Consider the following 12,441-nt stretch of genomic DNA (forward strand, 5'->3'; position numbering starts at 1 on the left):
TGTAACTAAAGTCGCGGCGGCACATTCGTGAAAATCAGCACTGGCAGCAACAACACTGTCAATCACTTGCTCATCTTGTTTTCTTATATGGGTTGTTGCAAAAGCCGAGTGTTGAAGCTGTCAACTTTAGAACTCGATGAAAATCGCGTTGGACGGGGGGGGGGGGGGGAAATCTGCAGCCTCCCATAAATCTCATTATCAAAGATGCCGCCTCGACGCAACTCGCAGCAAAAAGAATCCGAACAAGATACTAGCCGCCCACGTCGCGGCCGCGGTCGGGGAGGAGGAAGAGGACGCGGCCCCGCCGCATCTGCTTCTCCTGCTCCTGCTCCGGGGCCACCGTCTTCCGCTCGCACCTCTGCGCCGCCTCTTACTCCAGCACAACCCTGCGTCACTTCGCTCGCCTCGGCGTTCGAGGAGAAAGTTAGCCTACCGGATGAACCCCGCCTTGTGCAGCCGGTCGTGCGTACGCACTTTCCACCTCGTCCGGGATTCGGCAAGGCTGGAAAAGCAGTAAAACTTCATGTGAACCATTTCAAGGTGAACTTTCGACAGGCAGGCGACGTGTACCATTACGACGTGATGATGGCCGAGGACGGTCGAAGCTTTGGCAACGACGGCCCTCCTAAGGCGCTAGCGACAAAGATCATGGGAGCGCTCTTGAACGAGCTTAAACGGCAGTTTCCAGACGTGCTGCTTGTCTCAGACGCGCGCAAGAATATTTATTCACCACGTCGCCTGCCCTTCCCGAGCAAAGTATTTGGTGCTTTGAAGCTAGGAGACGATGGAGGCCGAGACAGAGACTTCTCAGCCACTGTCAAGGAGGCCGACCCAGTGGCTATCCGCATGCAGCAGTTGGACGAGCTCTTCGCGGGAAGATTGAACTACACGCCGTACGACGCACTGCAGGCACTGGATGTGGCGCTCCGTCACTCAGCTTCGCAGCGGTTCACGGTCGTGGGGAGGAACCTCTTTAGTGCCACGGGATCCAAGTCTCTCGGAGAAGGCGCCGAGCTATGGTTTGGCTACTTTCAGAGCCTACGTGCCACGCAAAACCGCCTCGTGGTCAATTTGGACTTGGCCGCTACTGCCTTTGTGGAGGAGATGGATGTGTTGGACTTCCTTGTTAAGTCGCTGAACGCGAGGGACCTACCGACAACGCTAGCCAAGTATCAGCACTCTGCTTTTAGCAAAGCCATACGCGGCGTCAAGGTGTCGATAACGCATCGTCCGGGCGTCAAACGGAGCTACCGAGTGAATGGACTCACCAAAACAAGTGCCCAGGACACGTTCTTCACGGATGACGATGGAAAGCGCGTATCGATCGTGCAGTACTTCCAGCAAGCGTATAAATTACGTCTTCGATACCCGAAACTCCCATGTCTGCATGTTGGTGCTCCCCAGAAGAAAAATTATTTGCCGATGGAGGTGTGTCATATCATGGGCGGACAAAAGTGTCCCCGTAAAGTCACGGATAATCAAGTGGCGAATATGATCAAGTTCACATGCACTCCACCGGACCAGCGCAAGCGCTCGGTGGAGCAAAAGTTTCTTGAGGCAGGGTTCAGCAGAGACCCGACACTCAAGGCATTTGGCCTAGATGTCGAGCCTCGAATGGTGGAAACTACTGGCCGCCAATTGCCCCCGCCAACGATCGAATACAGTGGCGGAGCCCGTGAGAATCCTCGTGATGGAGCGTGGAACATGCGTGGAAAGAAGTTTAATAAACCAGCGCAGCTCACGTCGTGGGCGGTCATTAGCATGGCGGATGCTCGATACTGTAATCAGGCGAGCATTGAACAGTTTTTTAAGGCTGTGATGGCCCAAATGGGGCAGCTTGGAATGCGGTGCCCGCCTAAGGTGCCTCCTGTGTTGCTAAAACAGCGCCGAGAAGACTCGGTGCGAGGAATGTTTCAGGCTGCGGTGAAAGCAGCCACTCAAACGTTTAAAACGACACCTCAAATTATTTGGATGATAAACCCTCGCATGGATGCCCAAACTTACGGAGAATTAAAGCTCATGTCGGACAGTGAGGCGGGCATGGGCATTTTGTCGCAATGCATGCTGTCAAAGCATATTCCAAAATGCAGTCCGCAGTATATCGCCAATATTTTGATGAAGGTCAATACAAAATTGGGAGGAATGAATGGGATCATTAGCGGCCCACTACCGATCGTGTCTCAGTCGCGCACGATTATCTTTGGGGCCGACGTGACCCACCCAAGTCCGATGGATAAGACGCGTCCATCAGTTGCTGCTGTCACGGCGTCCATGGATGCCAATTTTATTCGTCACGCATCCTCGATTCGTGCGCAAGGCCATCGCGTTGAGCAAATCACGAACTTGAAGGAAATGGTCATAGAATTGATGGGGCAATTTTATCGACAGACGCGAGGAAAGCCAGAAAGAATTGTGTTTTATCGTGATGGAGTGAGTGAAGGACAATTTCACATGGTATTAAACTACGAAGTGACGGCTATCCGTGAAGCTTGCCAGGCTTTGGAGGTTGGCTATTTGCCACCAATCACGTTTGTAATCGTCCAGAAGCGCCATCACACCCGCCTGTTTCCTGACAACTCGAAAGATGCTGACCGAAGCGGCAATGTTAAGGCTGGAACGGTTGTCGACACCGGCATCTGTCATCCTATTGAAAACGATTTCTATCTCATGAGCCACGCTGGGTTACAAGGGACCAGTCGTCCAACACATTACCACGTGCTGCTGAATGAAATTGGTTTTTCGGCTGATGAGCTGCAGATGCTTACCTACAAGCTTTGCTATACGTTTGCTCGGTGCACTCGCTCCGTATCTATGGTCCCTTCGGCATACTACTCACACCTCGTTGCGTTTCGTGCCCGCTTTTTCCTGGTAGATGGCAGTGACACTGCCTCAACCGTCTCAGGCTCAACGGACACTACATTGGAGACGGATTGTCGCATGCATAATCTGCACGAAACCATGAAAGGCGCTATGTACTTCGTTTAAGCGGGTGGTCCCTGGAAGCTTTTACATTTGAAAATGAGTCGTTTCTTTCATTTCATTCTCCTTTGCTCAAGATGCAGTGTATGGTGCATGACGCTTCTTATATAGGTTCCTGCGTTTCGATCGGGAAAAGATTAATGCCTTGTTCTTACGGACAGTCGATTTTTTTTTCGGAATATGAAACCCATTTTGATGTCACTATTACTACAAATGTAGTTAAATTTGTGATTTTTCAGTGGAGCTGTTTGCGCTGAAGCAAGGCTTGAGTCTTCCGTGTTACTTTTGACAATAAATACAATTTACTTTATCACTCAGTGGCTGCTAAAATCATGGAGTCTGGCATAATATGACTTTTACTGCGTTGAAGAAAGCGCTCGTGAATCGAAAATAGTAGTATTGGTAATAGATACTTTTGATCCTTAAAATGTTTTTAATGAACAAAGTTCTTGAAATTAATTGCACGAAGGAACTCCCCCAACGCTAAAAAACGTTTTTCTGCCATTTAAAGAATCAACCGTAAACGAACTTAGTAGCTAATGAGAATAGATTTTGGCCGCCAGATTTATATCTGGCGGCGACCACATTTATTACCCATAATAAATGGGATTTAAGTAACTAACTATTTTAAGATTAGAAAAAAGGGTATTTTACCCATAAAGTAAATGTACCACAACAACGGTTCTCCAACCGATGTGTGCCCATTACACCCTCCCCACTGAGCTATTTTGGCCGCTTCGGCAGCAACTCTAACGGGGTACCCTTCAGTAGTACTGATCAATTATTGCAGTGTAGGTTAGGTGTAACGGGCTAAAGTTGCCCTAATGTTACACAGTCCCCGTGAAGTACACTTGCTGTTTTTAAGGGGATCGTCAATCACTTAAATAAAGCAATCAGACCCACACTCGGGTGTGGCGTTCACATTAGGAGGGATGACGGCTAGCGTCATCCGCCACGGGAGGTATACGCTCGCAATACATAACAGTGTTATCTATAGAGATGACAATTTGATTGGTAAAAATAGGTATTTATATTTAATACGATTGAATATAAATCAGTTTTCAAGCTACTTCCTACTTAGTAAGTGCGCACGAGGAGCCGGATTACCGCTTCCTCGCTGTGCTAGGGTGTGTGTCTAAGTAGAGCGTGGCCGCATTAAGACGTGCCCGCCTACATTAGGTGCCTTGAAACTTCACGCACACAACGGTACAGAGGAAGGTTTCTGTGTCGCTAAGATGCCCTAACTTCTAAAGGTAGTTCAAAGGATTAGAATTGAGGAACAAGTAAAACTGTATTAAATATATTAATTTTCCTACGTTACGATCTTCTATCTAATGATAAACTTATTATATTGATAACTTACTAAGTATGGCGCCTCCGTGCGCAACGCACACGTGTCTTGTAACGATTNCGGCTGTGTAGTTTGTGTTGGTCAGATGTAACTAAAGTCGCGGCGGCACATTCGTGAAAATCAGCACTGGCAGCAACAACACTGTCAATCACTTGCTCATCTTGTTTTATTATATGGGTTGTTGCAAAAGCCGAGTGTTGAAGCTGTCAACTTTAGAACTCGATGAAAATCGCGTTGGACGGGGGGGGGAGGGAAATCTGCAGCCTCCCATAAATCTCATTATCAAAGATGCCGCCTCGACGCAACTCGCAGCAAAAAGAATCCGAACAAGATACTAGCCGCCCACGTCGCGGCCGCGGTCGGGGAGGAGGAAGAGGACGCGGCCCCGCCGCATCTGCTTCTCCTGCTCCTGCTCCGGGGCCACCGTCTTCCGCTCGCACCTCTGCGCCGCCTCTTACTCCAGCACAACCCTGCGTCACTTCGCTCGCCTCGGCGTTCGAGGAGAAAGTTAGCCTACCGGATGAACCCCGCCTTGTGCAGCCGGTCGTGCGTACGCACTTTCCACCTCGTCCGGGATTCGGCAAGGCTGGAAAAGCAGTAAAACTTCATGTGAACCATTTCAAGGTGAACTTTCGACAGGCAGGCGACGTGTACCATTACGACGTGATGATGGCCGAGGACGGTCGAAGCTTTGGCAACGACGGCCCTCCTAAGGCGCTAGCGACAAAGATCATGGGAGCGCTCTTGAACGAGCTTAAACGGCAGTTTCCAGACGTGCTGCTTGTCTCAGACGCGCGCAAGAATATTTATTCACCACGTCGCCTGCCCTTCCCGAGCAAAGTATTTGGTGCTTTGAAGCTAGGAGACGATGGAGGCCGAGACAGAGACTTCTCAGCCACTGTCAAGGAGGCCGACCCAGTGGCTATCCGCATGCAGCAGTTGGACGAGCTCTTCGCGGGAAGATTGAACTACACGCCGTACGACGCACTGCAGGCACTGGATGTGGCGCTCCGTCACTCAGCTTCGCAGCGGTTCACGGTCGTGGGGAGGAACCTCTTTAGTGCCACGGGATCCAAGTCTCTCGGAGAAGGCGCCGAGCTATGGTTTGGCTACTTTCAGAGCCTACGTGCCACGCAAAACCGCCTCGTGGTCAATTTGGACTTGGCCGCTACTGCCTTTGTGGAGGAGATGGATGTGTTGGACTTCCTTGTTAAGTCGCTGAACGCGAGGGACCTACCGACAACGCTAGCCAAGTATCAGCACTCTGCTTTTAGCAAAGCCATACGCGGCGTCAAGGTGTCGATAACGCATCGTCCGGGCGTCAAACGGAGCTACCGAGTGAATGGACTCACCAAAACAAGTGCCCAGGACACGTTCTTCACGGATGACGATGGAAAGCGCGTATCGATCGTGCAGTACTTCCAGCAAGCGTATAAATTACGTCTTCGATACCCGAAACTCCCATGTCTGCATGTTGGTGCTCCCCAGAAGAAAAATTATTTGCCGATGGAGGTGTGTCATATCATGGGCGGACAAAAGTGTCCCCGTAAAGTCACGGATAATCAAGTGGCGAATATGATCAAGTTCACATGCACTCCACCGGACCAGCGCAAGCGCTCGGTGGAGCAAAAGTTTCTTGAGGCAGGGTTCAGCAGAGACCCGACACTCAAGGCATTTGGCCTAGATGTCGAGCCTCGAATGGTGGAAACTACTGGCCGCCAATTGCCCCCGCCAACGATCGAATACAGTGGCGGAGCCCGTGAGAATCCTCGTGATGGAGCGTGGAACATGCGTGGAAAGAAGTTTAATAAACCAGCGCAGCTCACGTCGTGGGCGGTCATTAGCATGGCGGATGCTCGATACTGTAATCAGGCGAGCATTGAACAGTTTTTTAAGGCTGTGATGGCCCAAATGGGGCAGCTTGGAATGCGGTGCCCGCCTAAGGTGCCTCCTGTGTTGCTAAAACAGCGCCGAGAAGACTCGGTGCGAGGAATGTTTCAGGCTGCGGTGAAAGCAGCCACTCAAACGTTTAAAACGACACCTCAAATTATTTGGATGATAAACCCTCGCATGGATGCCCAAACTTACGGAGAATTAAAGCTCATGTCGGACAGTGAGGCGGGCATGGGCATTTTGTCGCAATGCATGCTGTCAAAGCATATTCCAAAATGCAGTCCGCAGTATATCGCCAATATTTTGATGAAGGTCAATACAAAATTGGGAGGAATGAATGGGATCATTAGCGGCCCACTACCGATCGTGTCTCAGTCGCGCACGATTATCTTTGGGGCCGACGTGACCCACCCAAGTCCGATGGATAAGACGCGTCCATCAGTTGCTGCTGTCACGGCGTCCATGGATGCCAATTTTATTCGTCACGCATCCTCGATTCGTGCGCAAGGCCATCGCGTTGAGCAAATCACGAACTTGAAGGAAATGGTCATAGAATTGATGGGGCAATTTTATCGACAGACGCGAGGAAAGCCAGAAAGAATTGTGTTTTATCGTGATGGAGTGAGTGAAGGACAATTTCACATGGTATTAAACTACGAAGTGACGGCTATCCGTGAAGCTTGCCAGGCTTTGGAGGTTGGCTATTTGCCACCAATCACGTTTGTAATCGTCCAGAAGCGCCATCACACCCGCCTGTTTCCTGACAACTCGAAAGATGCTGACCGAAGCGGCAATGTTAAGGCTGGAACGGTTGTCGACACCGGCATCTGTCATCCTATTGAAAACGATTTCTATCTCATGAGCCACGCTGGGTTACAAGGGACCAGTCGTCCAACACATTACCACGTGCTGCTGAATGAAATTGGTTTTTCGGCTGATGAGCTGCAGATGCTTACCTACAAGCTTTGCTATACGTTTGCTCGGTGCACTCGCTCCGTATCTATGGTCCCTTCGGCATACTACTCACACCTCGTTGCGTTTCGTGCCCGCTTTTTCCTGGTAGATGGCAGTGACACTGCCTCAACCGTCTCAGGCTCAACGGACACTACATTGGAGACGGATTGTCGCATGCATAATCTGCACGAAACCATGAAAGGCGCTATGTACTTCGTTTAAGCGGGTGGTCCCTGGAAGCTTTTACATTTGAAAATGAGTCGTTTCTTTCATTTCATTCTCCTTTGCTCAAGATGCAGTGTATGGTGCATGACGCTTCTTATATAGGTTCCTGCGTTTCGATCGGGAAAAGATTAATGCCTTGTTCTTACGGACAGTCGATTTTTTTTTCGGAATATGAAACCCATTTTGATGTCACTATTACTACAAATGTAGTTAAATTTGTGATTTTTCAGTGGAGCTGTTTGCGCTGAAGCAAGGCTTGAGTCTTCCGTGTTACTTTTGACAATAAATACAATTTACTTTATCACTCAGTGGCTGCTAAAATCATGGAGTCTGGCATAATATGACTTTTACTGCGTTGAAGAAAGCGCTCGTGAATCGAAAATAGTAGTATTGGTAATAGATACTTTTGATCCTTAAAATGTTTTTAATGAACAAAGTTCTTGAAATTAATTGCACGAAGGAACTCCCCCAACGCTAAAAAACGTTTTTCTGCCATTTAAAGAATCAACCGTAAACGAACTTAGTAGCTAATGAGAATAGATTTTGGCCGCCAGATTTATATCTGGCGGCGACCACATTTATTACCCATAATAAATGGGATTTAAGTAACTAACTATTTTAAGATTAGAAAAAAGGGTATTTTACCCATAAAGTAAATGTACCACAACAACGGTTCTCCAACCGATGTGTGCCCATTACACCCTCCCCACTGAGCTATTTTGGCCGCTTCGGCAGCAACTCTAACGGGGTACCCTTCAGTAGTACTGATCAATTATTGCAGTGTAGGTTAGGTGTAACGGGCTAAAGTTGCCCTAATGTTACACAGTCCCCGTGAAGTACACTTGCTGTTTTTAAGGGGATCGTCAATCACTTAAATAAAGCAATCAGACCCACACTCGGGTGTGGCGTTCACATTAGGAGGGATGACGGCTAGCGTCATCCGCCACGGGAGGTATACGCTCGCAATACATAACAGTGTTATCTATAGAGATGACAATTTGATTGGTAAAAATAGGTATTTATATTTAATACGATTGAATATAAATCAGTTTTCAAGCTACTTCCTACTTAGTAAGTGCGCACGAGGAGCCGGATTACCGCTTCCTCGCTGTGCTAGGGTGTGTGTCTAAGTAGAGCGTGGCCGCATTAAGACGTGCCCGCCTACATTAGGTGCCTTGAAACTTCACGCACACAACGGTACAGAGGAAGGTTTCTGTGTCGCTAAGATGCCCTAACTTCTAAAGGTAGTTCAAAGGATTAGAATTGAGGAACAAGTAAAACTGTATTAAATATATTAATTTTCCTACGTTACGATCTTCTATCTAATGATAAACTTATTATATTGATAACTTACTAAGTATGGCGCCTCCGTGCGCAACGCACACGTGTCTTGTAACGATTGGTGGGGTTAATTTAGACTTAAATTAATCAAGCAATAGAGCTAATGTCTTATTGCATCAATATTACCAATTTGTAAATATTGGAACTATTTCATTCAAAATATATAAAGATACTAGTTTTGTACTTTTTTATTTATTTCCTCTCGTAAGAAGTATACCTAACGGGACACCCCGTCACATCACCCCGCTAACCAACAGTCACTATAGTGACTGATGTAGTGTAGCAGGAAATACTGTTATGTCCTTCCCCGTTACTTTGCATTATTCGATTAATTCAAATACCGATTTAATTTTCATTAATTGATTTTGACCAGAATCAAGATGGCGACAAACGAGTCTATGCGCGTCGGCCGTAGAGACCGCAAAACTGGCAGCTGCACGGATCAGTTCAGCTGTTGGTAATGCAAATGTTTCAGTAGACGCTTATGCGTCTATTGTGAGGAATGTGTCACCTCCTACTCCCATTGGAGGTGACGATGACAAGTCACCTGCTATATCAATTGAAGGTGACTGGACCAAGTCACCGGCATCGCCCGACTAAGTTGCTACTAAAAAGGCCGCATCACCCGGGGTCGAGTCCGTTAAACCTTTGTGTTCTAACGTGACAACCAGAGAGGTGATGACGAGGTTGTTCGACTCGTCGGACTTTTTTGGTGGGGAGTCATCACTCAGATGACTCCTTGGTTGATGACCACTCTGGTGAGGTTAGTATGCGTCACCAGGAACTTAGTGGTCGCGAAGGGAAGAATGCTGCTGGTGGTGCTGTGTCAAACTTTGTTCCAAGCTTGAGCGGCCTTTGTAAAGAATGTACAAAACATACGCCGTGAGGTCTGGCTTGACAAGCTAAATGCTTTCCGTGAATGGTTCGAGAAAAGGACCGTTGTCGGTGCACGGTATAAGTTGCACCGTTTTTATAGAGAGGCAGGGATGCCTTGCCTCTCGTGGGGGGGGGACTCGTGCCATGCTGTTTAGGGTGCGATCATAACCCTAAGGAAGTATATTTCGTCAAAGATCTCATTGGAGAACGCTCGTTTCTTACGAGATGCGTCAAGGATTTGAGAACCTCGAATCTTTTACGATCGCGGGAACCCCTCGTTCTCCGATGGACCTTCTGCCGAGGAAGATGGGTCTCGTCGTATTGCAACGAGACCCGGACCGTTCAACATCAGTTGGGCACGAGATTCCCAACTATCGTGCGAGGGTGGATACCTTTCCAACGAACGAGATAACTCGTTCGAACCCCTTTACCTCACGGTGGCTATAAAAGCTTTTAACAAGAAATCGCTTTTCGCCACTCGAATCCGTCAATTGATGTGGAGGGGAAGGAAAGATCGAAATCGCCTCGTTTGACGTATCCGAATGTTAATCATGACTTGGATCAAACCCTTCATTATTTTAGGGAGGACATTGATCAAGGGTGATCCCAACGCCGCGAGTTGCGGTTACGGTCGATAATGTTTCCCGTGACCAGTTAAAAATTATGCTCGAGCTGCGACTGATCAACTGGCGAACAAAAAGACGCATCAGTCCCTTCAAAACGAGCTGGTGACAGCTCGTAAAACGATTTCATTCTTGGATGATTAATTGGATCGTCTAGACACGAAACGGGCCGATATACCTGGGCAGTAACTTATTACTGCCTACATTCGTCACGACATTTGGTAGGTTTACCCCGTAGACAGTAGGACTAGATCGGTAACATTCAATGAAAGAATGTTTGCTCTTCCATTTTTGTCAGAGGTCCGTTTCTGTCGGTTTACCGCATCAGAGATGGAATCTTGTACGAACGGACTACTTCTCTAACCAATAAGAAATCACCTGCTGACTCGGTTAAATTTTTGTTTTTAGTGCGACCGGCGCGCACCGGAGATATCAAACTCTTCATTATTGAGAGTATTATCGTTCTCATTGATAATTTTGTTCTCGATGCTGAGTCTTTCGGCATCGTTGTCAGAGTCAGTAATAGCATTATTTTCTTCACTGAGTTTGTAATTAAATCAACATTGTTATCCTCTTAGTACTAATGCGTGATGAGCAAGAGTTAGAAGGTTCTTTGATCGAGCGGGTCCCTCCTCCCCTTAAAGTAGAGTCACTCTCAAACAAGGAGGGTAAACGTGGATGGCGTAAGCCGTTCACGACAAACGATGTATGCTTTGTGGAAGCATGCACTGAATTGTTGATGGCGAATTCTACCATCGGCAAGAACTCGCTCCTACTTGTAAAAGTGTAGACATATCCGCAAAGTATCTCATCGAGGATACGATTTGCACGTTCTGCTTGGCTATCTATTTCAGGATGGTTAGGAGATGACATTTAACTGTGTTCCAAGTGATTTGAACCCAGATTGCTAAAACTCCGTCGCGAATCTGGGGTCTCGATCTGAGACAAGTTCACGGGGTAACCCATGGGGTCAAAATATCGTGTCAACAAAGACACGAGCACAGCCTTTGGCTGTGGTCGACTCCGGGACTGCAGCATGATGTACCATTTTGCTGAAACGATCAACAAACACAAGAATACCATTATTCTTGCGATCGTCTTCGGGGAATCCGAAGACAAAGTCCATGGAGACGGACTGCTAACACTCTGTCGAAACAGGCAGAGGTTGTAACGGAGCACGGGATGAAGCACTGGGTTTCACCCATATACGAACTTCGCAAGCAGGTAATGTTTTTGTGGGCGAACACATACTGGCGTGGCCAGTAGTAGTCGCGACATATCGTGAGATATGTCTTCCACGTCCACGATGATTGCTGATTGGTGCATCGTGGCACTCAACATGAGCGTAAACGCAAATCAATATGGGTGGGAATGACGACACGAGGTGTGTTGCCAGCAATGGCTGTGTAATACCGTAACCCATTGCGTGTTGTGTGTCGATCTGTTAAGGATCGATACAATTTCGACAATCCTTTTAAGAATCATTGGGATGGATTTTTAAGGTAATCCATCAACCCTTAAAGAGCGTTATCGTCTTGATAACTTCTTCTAATGTCGTCAAGTAATGTTGAACGGAACACTTATTGTTACAACAGTGGCCGTATGCTCACTGTTGATTTGCGCAGCCGGCCAAAACTCGGGCCGGCGCAGAAGAGTATCAGCGACGATGTTAAGTCGTCCTGGCTTGTACTCCTCGGAAAAGTTATATTTTGCGAAGAAAGACAATTATCTCGCCTGTTAACGGCTGTACGTAAAAACGCATGGTCCGTATATATAATGAACGGTTTATCTCCCAAGCGATAGACCCTAAACTTTGCCAGTGCATATTTCGTGGCATGGAGTTCGTTATCATGCACTGGGTGATTGCGTTCAGCTGGCTGAAGCTGACGCGACTGATAGCAGACGACGCGCTCTGTGCCGTCTATGTCATATTGCATTAACGTACAGCCGATCGCAAGTTCGCTGGCATCACAGACCACATGGAATGGTCAGTCTCGGTCAGCAATCGCCAGGATTGGCGATTGTATCAAGCTTTGCTTGATACCCTCAAAGTAAAGCTGACAGTCCTTGTTCCACGACCACTTAATATTTTGGTTCAATAAAATAAAATGTACTTTCATTTCGGCATGACTGTGAGAGTACTATGTAAGTACGCCGCTTAAGCCGAGCAACTTTGGAAGTCCCTTTACATCAGCTGGT

General features: G+C 47.7%; 2 protein-coding genes across 2 annotated transcripts; both read left to right on the forward strand.

The window, feature by feature from the left end:
* Window positions 1-204: 204 nt before the first annotated feature.
* CCR75_006985 (uncharacterized protein) lies at window positions 205-2,985 on the forward strand (the record flags this gene model as incomplete). Its single annotated transcript, XM_067965049.1, has 1 exon — window positions 205-2,985. The coding sequence occupies one exon, from the start codon at window positions 205-207 to the stop codon at window positions 2,983-2,985; it is 2,781 nt and encodes a 926-aa protein (XP_067822185.1).
* A 1,633-nt stretch (window positions 2,986-4,618) lies between these two features.
* CCR75_006986 (uncharacterized protein) lies at window positions 4,619-7,399 on the forward strand (the record flags this gene model as incomplete). Its single annotated transcript, XM_067965050.1, has 1 exon — window positions 4,619-7,399. The coding sequence occupies one exon, from the start codon at window positions 4,619-4,621 to the stop codon at window positions 7,397-7,399; it is 2,781 nt and encodes a 926-aa protein (XP_067822186.1).
* Window positions 7,400-12,441: the final 5,042 nt, after the last annotated feature.

Source organism: Bremia lactucae, assembly GCF_004359215.1.
Source record: "Bremia lactucae strain SF5 chromosome Unknown BlacSF5_NotPlaced_18_SHOA01000004.1_1233567bp, whole genome shotgun sequence".
NCBI lineage: Eukaryota > Oomycota > Peronosporomycetes > Peronosporales > Peronosporaceae > Bremia > Bremia lactucae.